Source organism: Thalassophryne amazonica, chromosome 18 (genome assembly GCF_902500255.1).
Source record: "Thalassophryne amazonica chromosome 18, fThaAma1.1, whole genome shotgun sequence".
NCBI classification, from domain to species: domain Eukaryota; kingdom Metazoa; phylum Chordata; class Actinopteri; order Batrachoidiformes; family Batrachoididae; genus Thalassophryne; species Thalassophryne amazonica.
Window position 1 is genome coordinate 35,100,626 of NC_047120.1, and position 16,523 is coordinate 35,117,148.

Consider the following 16,523-nt stretch of genomic DNA (forward strand, 5'->3'; position numbering starts at 1 on the left):
TTACTGTCTCACTCCTTCACATATGACTTAACATTTATCTGTCAACACATATATCATCGTGCTTTTGAGGTGTTTCTTGCTTGTACTTGTACTTTCCTGTCTCCGGTTAGGTTGTATTGCAACTACACTGCTATTCAGATGCCTTATACTGAACCAAAATTGAAAAGCCATTCCACATCACAAACACAGGGGCACCTCAAGGACCTGTCCTGGCACTGTTCCTCTTTAAACTGACTGTACAACCTTATGTTTAGAAAAACACTTCTTCATTGTCTCCTTTCAGCTGCTCCTATTTGGTGGCACCACAGCAGGTCATCATCTCAATGTCACCGTGTCCTCTGTATCTTGTGTCACACCATCGACCTGTGTATCCTGTCTCACCACATCTTTAAACCTCCCCTTTTGCATTCCTCTTGTCTTTGTGACCCGGCAGCTCCATCGTCAGCATCCTTCATCAATCTTAAAACTAGATTACTGTCCAGATGCCTTTTACTGCACTACGTATAATTGAAAATCAATTCCACAACCTTAATATAGGGACTCCTCAAGGACCTGTACTCGTACAATTTCAATTTATTTTTCAATTTATTTTAATTTATATAGCGCCAAATCACAACAGAGTTGCCTCAAGGCGCTTCACACAGGTAAGGTCTAACCTTACCAACCCCCAGAGCAACAGAGGTAAGGAAACACTCCCTTTGAGGAAGAAACCTCAAGCAGACCAGACTCAAAGGGGTGACCCTCTGCTTGGGCCATGCTACAAACATAAATTAGAAAACAATTCACAGTACAATTCCTCTTTAAAATGACTGTGCCACCTTATGTCTAGAAAACCTCTTCTTCATTGTCTCCTTTCAGCTGCTCCTATTTGGGGTCACCACAGCAGGTCATCATCTCAATTTCACCGTGTCCTCTGTATCTTGTGTCACACCATCGACCTGTATGTCCTGTCTCACCCATCTTTAAACCTCCCCTTTGGTATTCCTCTTGTCTTTGCGGCCCGGTGGCTCCATCGTCAGCATCCTTCTCCCAATATAACCTTCATCAATCTTATAACTAGATTGCTGTCCAGGTGCCTTTTACTGAACCATAATTGAAAATCAATTCCACAGCCTTAATAAAGGGATTCCTCAAGGAGATGTACTCGTACTATTCCTCTTTAAAATGGCTGTGCCACCTTACTTCGACAAAAATGAATCCATCTTGTTTCAGCTACTCCTGTTAGGGGTCACCGCAGCAGGTCATCAGTTTCAATGTCACCATGTCCTCTTCTTCTGTCACACCAACCATCTGTATAGACTGCATCAGCACATTCATAAACCTCCTCCTTACCGGTATCATTGTCCAGCAGGGTGTCTAGCAACCTTTGCCTGTATTGACAATTTGAAAATTCTATCACATGAAGTACATGAATGTTGCCAAATGGTCTTCAGCTTCATCAGGTGACTTTATAGACTGCCAGTTTGAATTCCTGAGGAAAATATGGCCTGCAGCTGCACATGGGCCTCACTAATGTCCATTTTAAAGTCTATCATGTCTTCCTGATTAATGGTGTGACCTTATTTTTTCCATTCATCTGCTCTTTCTGTCAAATCAAATGGCCTTTCTTAGCTTAACTGTTGTTTGAGTGATAGTGATGATGGGATTCACATCACATTGAGGAAATAAATGTACATTTTCATAAGGGCTTTATGGTTTTTACAACTTCATGTGCTTTTTCTTTGTGTTTTTTGTGTCATTGCACATTTTAAGGCTTTTCTCCCTTTTATCATCCTTCAGTACCCTTGGTACTTTATCAGAATGCTATTTGGAGGACATGGGCTGAGTGATCTCTCATAACTTTATCTTATCTGTAAACAAACAAGGCCACACAGTAGGTATGCAAATGTTTGCAAGCACAAAAGCATACCTAGCTCTGAACACAGCCCTACCTGACAGAAACAGAGAAGTACCAGTGTTTGCTGTTTAAATACATTTGTGCCGGGAAAGAATACAGACAGTCAAGGCTCTGTGAAAGCTATAGGTGGACATTAATGTGGGTGATGCTGTAGGGCTTCTCTTTGACAGCTCTATGCCCATTGCTGTCTGTCAAAACAAAATCTAGGGCTTTTATCATTCTCCTATTCATGGCGAGTACATTTTGTCATTCTTGGCTGGATCTGGGTAATGAAACGATCTCCAACTGGGATCGCTATCAAATTTCTGTCCACTTCTGTGATAAGCCTTGTGCACTTGCACTCATTATGGATAACTGGAGCATATGCAACTGGAATTGAATGCTTCACCTTCTTTCTGTGGCTGCTCTGAGCACTTAAAGTTGAAAATCTCAGAACATTTCAGAAAGATGCTGTGTCATCACTGCATTGCCCTTTCAGGTGACAAATTTGTGGTCTCTGTCTGCAGTCACCTGATTTGTCACACAAAATCCATCACAGTACAAACAGAAAACTTAATCTGTGACAGCAGATTGGAGAGACACTAATTTCCTCTTGAGGGTGAATGTTTTTATCACCATATGCATTATCAATAACTGTTAGCTGTTTATTCTTGCCATAGAAACAAATCCCATGAGGATCATGTTTTCTTTTTAAGAAAGTGCTGTGATTAAGCACCACATGACTTAGTGCTCTATCAGTGCTTTTTTAAACCCTCATGTTGTGAAACGTGTAGGAACACGGACCCACAACAGGGGGCAAAAATGAACGGACAATGGAATAAGCTGAAAATATAACAATTTAATGTTGTGAATGTGCACAACAGAGCAACAGACAACACAATTGAGATCAACAGTCAAATTAGTCACAGTGATGTGTGAGCAGGCTCGAGGATAGAAGAGCCCATCCAGAAAAGAACCGGATCCCACACGCCTTCCACTCCACCGGATCTGAAGCAACCCTGGAGTCACCAAGCGCTGGGTCCCCAGGTGGCCACTGCCTCTGGCTGTCAGATCGGGTACTGTTGGCAGGAAGAACAGACAGGTGATGGTGGGTGCGTGAACACCCAGCAAACAGTTCAGTATAAAGGTGGAAAGCACCTCCACCTCTAAATCACAATGTTTATGTGCAGATCCTGTTGGCAAAGTACGTAGCCTCCAACCGAGGAGCGGAGTACGCCAACTCCCCACACACGACTACTCCGTACAAAACAGGAATGTCTGCAGAAATACTTGTATACACAGAAGCAAGAACGTCACTAATGTGATACTTCAGCCTGAGTGGTTTACCTGTTCGGTAGACGATTTCTCGGCAGTGAGGTGAAGATGCTGCCCGGCTTTTATGGAGGTGTGGATGATGATGATGAGTGACAGCTGGTGTTGTTGATGAGTGACAGCTGCCACTCCTGGTTGCTCCGGCGCCCTCTCGTGCCTGAAGCCCGCACTTCAGGCAGGGCACCCTCTGGTGGTGGGCCAGCACTACCTCCTCTTCAGCGGCCCACACAACAGGACCCCCCCCTCAACAGGCACCTCCTGGCGCCCGACCAGGCTTGTCCGGGTGACGGGTGTAGAAGTCGGCCAGGAGGGCCGGGTCCAGGATGAAGCTCATCCAGGAGCGCTCTTCGGGTCCATAACCCTCCCAGTCCACCAGATACTGGAATCCCCGGCCCTTACGACGGACGTCCAGGAGCCGGCGAACTGTCCACGCGGGCTCCCCGTCGATGATCCGGGCAGGAGGCGGCGCAGGTCCGGGGGTACAGAAGGAAGAGGTGTGGTGAGGCTTGATCTGGGAGACATGAAAGACAGGATGTATCCGCAGTGAAGCTGACAGCCTCAGCTTCACCGCGGCAAGGCTGAGGACCTTGATGATGGAGAAGGGGCCGATGTACCGATCCTTCAGTTTCTGTGAGTCTACCTGTAATGGAATGTTCTTTGTCGATAGCCAAACCTCCTGCCCGGGCTGGTATGCAGGGGCCGGGGATCGCCGGCGGTCTGCATGGGCCTTGGCCCTCGTCTGGGCTTTGAGCAGGGCAGAGCGGGCAGAGCGCCACACCCGACTACACCTCCTCAGATGGGCCTGGTCCGAGGGCACCCCGACCTCTCCCTCCACAAGCGGAAACAATGGGGGCTGGTACCCCAAACACACCTCAAACGGGGAGAGGCCGGTGGCAGATGAAACTTGGCTGTTGTGTGCGTATTCGATCCAGGCCAGATGGTTGCACCAGGCTGTCGGGTGCGCCGAGGTCACAAAGCGAAGGGCCTGTTCCAATTCTTGGTTGGCCCGCTCTACCTGTCCGTTGGTCTGGGGATGGTACCCGGACGAGAGGCTCACGGTGGCCCCCAGTTCCCTACAGAAACTCCTCCAGACTTGCGAGGAGAACTGGGGACCACGGTCAGAGACGACATCGGATGGAATCCCATACAGACGTACGACGTGGTGGACCAGGAAGTCTGCAGTCTCCTGGGCCATCGGGAGCTTCGGGAGGGCCACGAAGTGCGCCACCTTAGAGAACCGGTCCACTATTGTGAGGATGGTGGTCATGCCCTGCGACAGCGGGAGGCCCGTGACGAAGTCCAGGCCGATGTGGGACCAGGGGCGGTGGGGCACAGGTAACGGCTGGAGGAGACCCTGTGCCCGTTGGTGGTCTGCCTTTCCCCTGGTGCAGGTGGTGCAGGCCTGGACATACTCCCGGACATTGGCTTCCATAGACGCCCACCAGAAGCGCTGCCTGACCACTGCCACGGTTCTTCGCACCCTTGGGTGACAGGAGAGCTTGGACCTGTGACAGAAGTCCAGGACAGCAGCTCTGGCCTCTGGTGGGACGTAGAGTCTGTTCTTTGGGCTGGTCCCTGGGTCCGGGTTCCGTGCCAGGGCCTCCCGGATGGTCTTCTCCACGTCCCAGGTGAGGGCTGCCACGATAGTGGACTCGGGGATGATAGGTTCTGGTGGATCTGACAGCTCGACCTTGACCTCCTCTTCATGGACCCGGGACAGGGCATCAGAACGCTGGTTCTTGGTCCCGGGGCGGTAGGTAATCCGGAAGTCAAAATGCCCAAAGAACAGTGACCAGCGGGCTTGCCTGGGGTTCAGACGCTTCGCGGTCCGGATGTACTCCAGGTTCCGATGGTCCGTGAAAACCGTAAATGGTACCGCAGCTCCCTCCAACAGGTGTCTCCACTCCTCAAGAGCCTCTTTCACCGCAAGGAGATCCCGATTGCCGAAGTCATAGTCGGCAATCAACCTACGGGGTCAACCTACGGGAAAAATATGCACAAGGATGGAGAACCTTATCGGACTCCCCGCTCTGGGACAGCACGGCTCCTATCCCTGAGTCAGAGGCATCCACTTCAACAACAAACTGGCGATTGGGATCGGGCTGCACCAGAACGGGTGCAGACGAGAACCGATGTTTCAACTCCCTAAACGCGGCTTTGCACCGATCCGACCAGGTGAAGGAGACTTTAGTGGAGGTCAGGGCCGTAAGGGGGCTAACTACCTGGCTATAGCCCTTAATGAACCTCCTGTAGAAATTTGCGAAGCCGAGGAACTGTTGCAGCTTCCTACAGTTTGTCGGTTGGGGCCAATCCCTCACCGTCTCAACCTTGGCCGGATCGGGTGCAACGGAGTTGGAGGAGATGATGAACCCCAGGAAGGACAAAGAAGTGCGGTGGAACTCGCACTTCTCACCCTTCACAAACAACCGGTTCTCCAACAACCGCTGCAGGACCTGACGTACATGCTGGACATGGGTCTCAGGATCCGGGGAGAAGATGAGGATGTCGTCCAGGTACACAAAGACGAACCGGTGCATGAAGTCCCGCAAGACATCATTAACCAATGCCTGGAACGTCGCGGGCGCATTGATGAGGACGAACGGCATGCCCAGGTACTCAAAGTGACCTAACGGGGTGTTAAATGCCGTCTTCCACTCGTCTCCCTTCCGGATCCAAACCAGGTGGTATGCATTTCTAAGATCCAATTTGGTGAAGATTTGGGCTCCATGCAGGGGTGTGAACACAGAATCTAACAGAGGCAGCGGGTATCGATTACGAACCGTGACTTCGTTCAGCCCTCTGTAGTCTATGCATGGACGGAGTCGGCCATCCTTTTTTCCCACAAAAAAGAAACCTGCACCCATCGGGGAGGTGGAGTTCTGGATCAACCCGGCAGCTAAGGAGTCCCGGATGTAGGTCTCCATTGATTTGCGCTCAGGACGAGAGAGGTTGTACAGCCTGCTGGACGGGTACTCAGCGCCTGGGATCAAATCAATGGCACAATCGTACGGACGGTGCGGGGAACAGCGAGTGCCAGATCTTTGCTGAAGACGTCAGCAAGATCATGGTACTCCTCAGGCACCACTGACAGATTGAGGGGGACTTTAACCTCCTCATTAGCTGTCACACCGGGTGGAACCGAGGATCCTAAACATTCCCGGTGGCAGGTGTCGCTCCACTGCGTCACTACTCCAGACGGCCAATCAATCCGGGGATTGTGCTTTAATATCCATGGAAACCCCAAAATCACTCGGGAGGTAGAAGGTGTTATATAAAACACAATCTCCTCCCTGTGATTTCCAGACACCACCAATGTCACTGGTGTGTGATTAATGGGAGAAGGGTGCCATCTAGTGCCCGTACCTTCAATGGGGAAGGTAGAGCCACTAGAGGGAGCCCTACCTCCCTGGCCCATCTGCTGTCCAGCAGATTCCCTTCAGACCCCGTGTCCACCAGTGCTGGAGCGTGAAGGGTAAGATCCCCACAAAGGATCGTCACTGGGATGCGTGCTGATCTACGGGCTTTCCCCGCGTGGATGTTATGGCCCACCCTTAACCCAGTCTCTAAGGGCAGGCATTGAAGTTTAACCTTTTGGGGCAGTTTCTTTGTATGTGCTCATTACAGCCACAGAAAAAACACTCCCCGCGAGCCAGCCTCCGTCAGCAGGGGGAGCTGTGGCTCCACGGAGCTCTCTGACTGTGGAGCTTGGGGACGGCGGCACCCTTTCGGACCCGGAAGGAAGAGGGACGGCTCGTGCCCGGCCACGCCCTTCGCCCCGCTCCCGACGGTGTTCTTCTAACCGGTTGTCCAACCGTATAACCAGGTCGACAAGCCCGTCAAAATCCCACGGCTCATTCTTAGCCAGCAGGTGCTCCTTCAGGACCGGAGACAGTCCATTTAAGAAGGCGGCGCGGAGTGCAACGTTATTCCAGCCAGACCTCGCAGCCGCGATGCAGAAGTCGACTGCATACTCGGCTGCACTCCGACATCCCTGTCTCATAGACAGCAGCACGGTCGAAGCGGTCTCGCCTCTATTGGGATGATCAAACACTTGTTTAAACTCCCTCACAAACCCAGTATATGTCGTTAGGAGCCGTGAATTTTGCTCCCAGAGCGCCGTAGCCCAGGCGCGTGCCTCTCCTCGAAGCAAATTAATGACATAAGCCACCCAGCTAGCATCTGACGCGTACATGACGGGACATTGTGCAAAGACGAGCGAACACTGCATTAAAAAGTCTGCGCACGTCTCGACACAACCTCCGTATGGTTCCGGTGGGCTTATGTATGCTTCAGGGGATGGGGGGGGTTCGTTGAATCACCACTGGAATGTCTGTATTTTGTGCTCGGTCGGCTGGAGGAGGTGCTGCAGCAACACCCTGAGTGCGCGCTTCCACCTGGGCGGTGAGAGCCTCCATCCTCCGATTGAGTATGACGTTCTGCTCGGTTACTAAATCCAACCGAGCAGTGAAGGCGGTTAAGATGTGGTGCAGCTCTCCTAACACGCCTCCTGCAGACGCCTGTGCACCCTGTGTTTCCATTGGCGGTTCAAGCGATGGTTGACGCCCCTCGGGATCCATGACGCTGCCCGAGAAATCCTCTTGTGAAAAGTGTAGGAACACGGACCCACAAGAGGGGGCGCAAATGAATGGACAATGGAATAAGCCAAAAATATAACAATTTAATGTTGTGAATGTGCACAGAGCAACAGACAACACAATTGAGATCAACAGTCAAATTAGTCACAGTGATGTGTGAGCAGGCTCGAGGATAGAAGACGCCCGTCCAGAAAAGAGCCGGCTCCCACACGTCTTCCACTCCACCGGATCTGAAGCGACCCTGGAGCCACCAAGCGCTGGGTCCCCAGGTGGCCACTGCCTCCGGCTGTCAGATTGGGTACTGCTGGCAGGAAGAACAGACAGGTGATGGTGGGTGCGTGAACACCCAGCAAACAGTTCAGTATAAAGGTGGAAAGCACCTCCACCTCTCATTCACAATGTTTACATGCAGATCCTGTTGGCAAAGTACATAGCCTCCAACCAAGGAGCGGAGTATGCCAGCTCCCCACACACGACTACTCCGTACAAAACAGGAACGTCTGCAGAAATACTTGTATACACAGAAGCAAGAACGTCACTAATGTGATACTTCAGCCTGAGTGGTTTACCTGTTCGGTAGACGATTTCTCGGCAGTGAGGTGAAGATGCTGCCTGGCTCTTATGGAGGTGTGGATGATGATGATGAGTGACAGCTGGTGTTGTTGATGAGTGACAGCTGCCACTCCCGGTTGCTCCGGCGCCCTCTCGTGCCTGAAGCCCGCACTTCAGGCAGGGCGCCCTCTGGTGGTGGGCCAGCAGTACCTCCTCTTCAGCGGCCCACACAACAGGACCCCCCCCCTCAACAGGCACCTCCTGGCGCCCGACCAGGCTTGTCCGGGTGACGGGTGTAGAAGTCGGCCAGGAGGGCCGGGTCCAGGATGAAGCTCCTCCTCACCCAGGAGCGCTCTTCGGGTCCATAACCCTCTGGTGGGCCAGCAGTACCTCCTCTTCAGCGGCCCACACAACACCTCAAAAAATAAAAACCCACAACTATACAGATACAGGCCAGTCATTATGCCCATTTCCTACCAAAACGTCTCAATTACAGTGCTTACATTTTGCATTTTCCCCTAAAACGTCTGAGAATTATAAAATATGAAATGTAATTTTTAAAAAAGCCTTAAAATTGTACTCAAATTTTAATTTAATTTATTACATTTTAGATGCCAAATCACAACAAAGCTAGTTCAAGATGATTAACCTAGCCAACCTCTAGAGCAAACACACAGGCAGCATTGCTAAGGAAAACTCCCTCTGATGATATTGAAGAAGAAAGCTTAAGTAGACCAGACTCAGAAGGGTGACCGCGACCTACTGCTTAGGCCATTCTAACAGTTACAAGGTTTTTTATAAAGTTTTATAAAACTGAAGAAACAGAAAACAGGAAATCAAAACAGCATCTGCTGCATCAGCTTCAGGCATGGCAGCTCATGGTCAGTCCAGCATTCTGTTGCGCACAGACACCACTCCCACACATTGCCCTTTGCACCTCGGACAGAGAGAAAAAGAGCACAATCAGTCGACTGGAAAAACTACACCTAAGGTACCATTCCACTTTCAGGAATGTCAAGACGTAAGCCAATCAACCACAAACTGTATACAGGCCGTTACAGGCCATTTGGCTCAAAAAAGTGCCATCTCATCCCAAAAAATTGTCATGACACTGCCTTAACACCATTACTATACCATCGCTGTGCTGGTAGACACCACCATGACATCATCTAGAACTGATAAAATGCAAAAAAGAATAAGCACACAGTGTCACCATATCAGTGCACACAAGCCACAAATGTGTTACTACGGCAGTAAGAGTTGCCATGAAGTACTAGGGGAGCTACGGCCACTACCTTTGCCCCCCCCCCCCCCCCCCCCCCCCACAGGACTAAACCAAGCCAACTGTCCTTAGATGACCCCAAAACACAATCAGGATGTTCCCAAAAATAAAAACTGGGTTCAAGCCAGTTATCCAAGATGGCTGCCAAAATAGGGTTTTTTCACACCTTTAGACAACATATAAACAACTTAAATATCACAGAGATTCAATGGGAAGACCATCTTGGATGCCATCACTGGGCTCAAGTCAGTTATCCAAGATGGCTGGCAAAATAGGGTTTTTTCACACCTTTACACAACATATAAACAACTTAAATATCACAGAGATTCAATGAGAAGACCATTGCAGGTCACAGCAAACTCATTTGTGCCTAAACTAAATTCATTCATGGGTTTAAGATTCAAAATGGCGTCAAAAATGGCCATCAATAGACCCTTATCATTAAAATACAGAGTAGGAACAAACAATAGACTTGATAATGACAGAAATCACTTTTGTTTTAGTGAAAAAACCCTATTTGGTGGCCATCTTGGATGCCATCTTGGATAACTGGCTTGAGGCCAGTTTTTATTTTTGGGAACATCCTGATTGTGTTTTGGGATCATCTAAGGAACCTAAAAAAGTTGGTTTGGTTTAGTTTGGGGTGGGGGGGGGGGGGTGTGTGTGTGTGCAAAGGTAGTGGTCGTAGCTTCCCTAGTAAAGTGACGAGGAGTTTGATGCAGCTTTCAGCGTCTGATGCAGATGGAAAAGCGCTATATAAATGCAGTCCACTCACCAAAACAAGTTGTCCACAGCTGCTAATGAATTAACTGTAAAATACACCTGTATAAAGTAATTAATAAAGTGACTTTTCAAAGTTACTTTGGCAACACTGTTTATCAGATTATAAAAAAAAAAAAAAAAATTGGGTCCATTTTTTGGTACAAAGTGCATCATTCTCAGTAATTGATTTTGAAGTATTTCAAAAGGATTCAGATTACATTGTAGGTAATCCAATACTATTCCGATGGTATTGTACTTTGCATTCAGCATCTGATTACATTTCACAGTAATTCTACCCAATTGTTGTTGAGGGAATGAGACTCCTGCTCAGGGTGGCTGGACTCATCCGTACAGACATCTATCGTAGGACCACTGCTCCTTTGTGTTAAAAGGAGCCAGATGAGGATGTTTGGTGTATATGATTTTTGCATGTGTCCCCCTTTTGAGGATTTACAGTTAAGTTCAACTGAGAGAATGTCCCAGGATTCACACAGAATCCTTCTCTTAGGTACTTCTTAAATCTTGTAGGAATATCTGGAAGACCAGGTAGTGATACTGGTGACTTCAGTATGTGGTGGCAAGTGTATGGGTGAATGAATTAGAGAGGCATCAATGATTGTTGAACTTATACTTTTTTTTGAAACACTGAATGTGCCATATCCCCTCAAAATATAAAGCAATTTGCAGGGTACAAAGCTAACATGTTGGCACAATGGCAAGGAACCTGCCTTCCTATGGCAGGACCCCACTTTAAAACCATACTGTAGTCTGTTATGGGTCAGTACACAGATCACAGCCAGCTGCTCGTGACATTGGTCCTGCACCTGAATAATTAAAGAAGACTCTCCAATTCTTCACAGGCTGAAGGATCTTCCTTCCTGCAGATGGGAGCTTCTCTGGAGCAGCAGATACTCTGCATGTTCAAGGTACATAGACATGTTTCAATATTGACTGGTCACCAGACTGCATCAACATGATAATCTCACTTATATGATACTTTGACCATCTTTGTAGAACTGCAATGGAGTTAATAAACATACTACATCTTTTAATAGAAGTGGAGTTAAGGTCTGAAGTTTCAATAGAAAACAAACAAATAAATACTCTGCAAACACCCATGGACACACATACTCACCCACAAACCTACCTCCATAAACAACCCCCGAATTTCGTGGCACCCCCAGTACAATGACAATAAAGACCATTCTATTCTATTTTAACTGTACTTGACTGATGCAAAGAAGGTAGCTCAGTAGGATCATTTGAGCTACCAGTAGGTAGACCTAGTTTTGTTTCCCAGTCATGCTATCTGTCTGAGTCCTTCAACAAAACACTTCATTTGCATTGTCCCAGTCCACCCAACTGTAAATGGGTTCTGACATTGATTGGGGAGTTAATGAGGGGAGTGGTAGTCTCTCATAAACATCAGGCTATGTTATGTATGGGGATAAGTACTGCCACCAATGGGTATCACGGCCTGTACAGGAGGACTGTCCACCACTGCTCAAATTTTCGTCAACATCCACTGGGAGAATTATTTTCCAGTCACAGTGTCAAGTGTCCAGTCACAGCTTTGCACTAAGGAATTATTTTTAGACTTTTTTACACTTTGTCTGAGTTCTGCTGTCTCACTGTCTTCAAAATCAGAATTCTTTAAAACTAAATTTTAAGACCATACTTGTTTGAATGCCATTATTAAAACATTATTTATTCAGTTCTTTGTTTTAATGCCTTCCCATTTCAGATTATGGAGGAGTATGACTGGGGTGAGTTTGCTGTAATCACTAGCCTGCTGCCGGGATACGAAGACTTTGTGGATATAGTCGAATCTTACACAGACACCTCCTACTTCGTGTGGGATCTGCAGAAAGTGCTGTCTCTGGAAATGTCTGTTGGTGCTAACGATGTGAAGGTCAAACGCATGTTGCAACAGGTACGACAAGATACACTGTAAAGCCACCTGGCACGAATTTGATCCCCACACTAGCACGCAATGTTGTGTTGTAAACTGTTGTAAACTGTACATACACTGTGCGAGGCTGCATGCCAGTGTGCAAAGAAAATTTTGAAATGTTCAAAATTTCTGGCACACATAAATTTCGTGCCACTTGCGTGAACTAGTTGTGAACATTGTGCAACCTATTTGCAAACACTGTGCGTCAATGCGTGTCATTGCACGCAGGGTAATTGTCAGGTAATTCCTGTAGCCTCTTGGATCTTCCTTGTGAAGTTCTGTCTGTCGGTCATAATGTCCAATATGATGTCTTCTAGTCAACCATTCCCTCACCCACATTGATCTTGCTTTCCTTTTTCTAGCTGGGGTTACGCCTTCTTCTTTGACCAGCTCTTCCTGCATTTTCTCCTGCTCTTGAATTTGTGCTGTAACTAATATAGAGGTCTTTTGTTATATTAAAGAACTTCTTCTCTGGCATTCAACATCTTGTAGAGTCAACAACAAATTGAGGAATCAATGGACAAGGTGATGCCTGCTATTTTATATAGCGTGGTGTCAAGCGGGACATAGTGGGACCAAATAATGCCACAAGTGCTTCACACATGTGCAAAGTGGTTGTGGCAATGCATGCCTTTGCAGGAACAATGCTCGTTGTGCGCATCATGTTGTACACTGTATGCCAACACTGTGCCAACAATACTTGAACAGGGCATAAATCAGTTGTGCAATAGCGTGCTGGCGTGCACTATTTTCGGTCACGCATTGCAGGAAAAGTGCATAAATTGTGCGCAAACATGACATGAACAGTGTGCAAACTCGGCTTCATGCTTTCAAGCATACCATCTAAATGACACAAATTGACACAACAAATTATGCTTCAGGGCGGAGGCAAAATCCGTACAAGTGTCAAGGTTGGTTAAGACTCCAGATTATTTTACATATAAACATTTTGGAAGTGTTCAGGCTGCACTATGTGTTACTATTAACAGAGTGTATAAACAATCATAGGTGGATTCCCAGGTCTTACTGGCATACTGCTCCCACGAGGAGGCTGAGTTCTTGTTCAAGCAAGCGGCTGAAGTAGGCCTGCTGGGACCGGGCTACATCTGGATCCTACCCAGCCTGGCCATAGGCAACCCTGACGGCACTCCACCTCTAAGCTTTCCCGTTGGTGTGATTGGCGTGATTACAGACCAGTGGAGGAAGAGCTTGCGGCAAAGGGTCAGGGAAGGTGTTGCCATTGTAGCAAAAGCAGCAGAGAGCTTCAAGAAGCAGTATGGCTTTCTTCCCGAGGGACATGGTGACTGCCACAAGCCAGCTAAGAACTCAGGAAACATCACTCTATTCAGGTAAAACTAAATGCAATATTATTACAATTACTATTACTATTAATGTTATTAGTAAGAAAACAGCTTTGAATTGAATTAGATGGTGAACATATGTGTCTGTATGTACTGCAGGCACATGAAAAATGTGACATGGGAAAGGAAAGACCTGTCGTTCAACAGCCAAGGTTTCTTGTCCAACCCTTCCATGGTCATCATTGCACTGGATCGAGACAGACAATGGGACAAGGTACGACGCACCAAAGCCTGAATTCTACATGAGGGTAGGTTATATACCCACATTCAGTGCCTGACCAGATGAGGTCCACTGCTTGCATTGTTTGGGAACATCAATTGTGACACTTTGACCGTGTGGCATGTTTGCTTTGACGTGATGCAAGATGCAAGTATCTGATCGGTGAGGACCCCGGTGACTAGCTGAGGTGGGGGATGCCTACATATCACCTTGCTGTGGCAGGCAGATCACTACTTGGAGATAGGAATGTGCCGGTGGTCTACAAAGGTGTTTGCCAGTTGGGACACGTGTCTTTTCAGTAGAGTGTCAGATGGAGAAACATGCCACACCATCATACCCTGCTTGACCGGATATGCAGTACCAGTCAAAACTTTCATTTCCCATACAATTGAATGGGAAATGAAACATTTGACTGGTACTGTAAGTAATAGCTGATGATGATAAGATGACTGGCAACCACAATATGACGCGTCAAATGTTGGATAGTAGAGACTGGCCGGAATACGAACATCTTTACAAGAAATTGTTGATTAGTAAACTTGGTAGTCGATGATCGACTATGTTGCTATGTGCTTACTCACACACTCACACTCATCTTCAACCGCTTACTCCAATTAAGGGTCGCAGGGGGCTGGAGCCTATCCCAGCAGTCATAGAGCACAAGGCGGGGTAGCCACTGGATAGTACACCAGTCTGTCACAGGACCACATATATAGACAAACAAAGACATGCTATGTGCTTATTGTTCATGGAAAACAGTTGCGTGTCATGCAAGTTTTTCTCATCTGCTCTCTCCAACCACCTATAACACCTGTGCTAATTTCGATATCGACAATGAAAGTGTCTCTTGTGCAACTGAAAGCAGGCAACTGTATTGCTGAGAAAAAAAAAAAAAAAAAAAAAAATATATATATATATATATATATATATATATATATATATATATATATATATATATATATATATATATATATATATATATATATACATATATGTTGTCAGGCGGTGGAAGGAGTACTTCGAGGATCTCCTCAATCCTGTTGTCACGTCTTCCGAAGAGGAAGCAGAGACTGGGGACACAGAGGCAGACTCATACATTACCCAGGCCGAAGTCACCGAGGTGGTTAGAAAGCTCCTCGGTGGCAAGGTTCCTGGGGTGGATGAAATCCGTCCTGAGTACCTTAAGTCTTGTCTTGGCTGACACGCCTCTGCAACATCGCGTGGCGATTGGGGACAGTGCCTCTGGATTGGCAGACCGGGGTGGTGGTCCCTCTGTTTAAGAAGGGGGACCGGAGGGTGTGTTCCAACTATAGGGGGATCACACTCCTCAGCCGCCCCGGTAAGGTCTATTCCAGAGTACTGGAGAGGAGAATTCGACCGATGGTCGAACCTCGGATTCAGGAGGAGCATTGTGGTTTTCGTCCTGGTCGCGGCACACTGGACAAGCTCTACACGCTCCATCGGGTGCTCGAGGGTTCATGGGAGTTCGCCCAACCAGTCCACATGTGTTTTGTGGATCTGGAGAAGGCGTTCAACCATGTCCCTCAGGGCACCCTGTGGGGAGTGCTCCGGGAGTACGGGGTCCGGGGTCCTTTGCTAAGGGCTATCCGGTACCTGTACGACCACAGCAGTAGCTTGGTTCGCATTGCCGGTAGTAAGTCAAACCTGTTTCCAGTGCACGTTGGCCTCCGCCAAGGCTGCCCTTTGTCACCAGTTCTGTTCATTATTTTTATGGACAGAATTTGTAGGCGCAGCCAGGGTGTAGAAAGGGTCTGGTTTGGGAACCACAGAATCTCGTCTCTGCTGTTTGCGGACGATGTGGTTCTGTTGGCTTCGTCAAATCAGGACCTTCAGCGTGCACTGGGGCGGTTTGCAGCCGAGTGTGAAGCGTCCGGGATGAAAATCAGCACCTCCAAATCCGAGGCCATGGTTCTCAACCGGAAAAAGGTGCATTGCCCTCTTCAGGTTGGTGGAGTGTCCTTGCCTCAAGTGGAGGAGTTTAAGTATCTTGGGGTCTTGTTCACGAGTGAGGGACGGATGGAGCGTGAGATCGATAGACGGACCGGTGCAGCATCTGCAGTGATGCAGTCGCTGTATCGGACCGTCGTGGTGAAGAGAGAGCTAAGTAGGGGGGCAAAGCTCTCGATTTACCAATCAATCTCCGTTCCGATCCTCACCTATGGTCATGAGATTTGGCTCATGACCGAAAGAATGAGATCGCGAGTACAAGCGGCTGAGATGAGTTTCCTCCGCAGGGTGGCTGGGCGCTCCCTTAGAGATAGGGTGAGGAGCTTGATCACTCGGGAGGAGCTCGGAGTCGAGCTGCTGCTCCTCCACATCGAAAGGAGTCAGTTGAGGTGGCTCTGGCATCTTTTCCGGATGCCCCCTGGACGCCTTGCTGGAGAGGTGTTCCGGGCACATCCCATTGGGAGGAGGCCCCGGGGAAGACCCAGTACACGCTGGAGGGACTACATCTCTCAGCTGGCTTGGGAATGCCTTGGGGTTCCCCTGGAGGAGCTGGGGGAGGTGTGTGTGGATCGGGAGGTCTGGGCGGCTTTGCTTGAGCTGCTGCCCCCACGACCCGACTCC

General features: G+C 48.4%; 1 protein-coding gene across 1 annotated transcript in view; it reads left to right on the forward strand.

The window, feature by feature from the left end:
- The window catches only part of LOC117530856 (glutamate receptor ionotropic, NMDA 2C-like), a 188,917-nt gene that overhangs the window by 72,466 nt on the left and 99,928 nt on the right, over positions 1–16,523 (forward strand). Inside the window, exons 4-7 of the mRNA XM_034193800.1 lie at positions 11,260–11,325; positions 12,144–12,332; positions 13,362–13,702; positions 13,814–13,928. Of these exons, the coding sequence (XP_034049691.1) occupies positions 11,260–11,325; positions 12,144–12,332; positions 13,362–13,702; positions 13,814–13,928 (711 nt within the window). The remainder of the gene's footprint in view (positions 1–11,259; positions 11,326–12,143; positions 12,333–13,361; positions 13,703–13,813; positions 13,929–16,523) is intronic.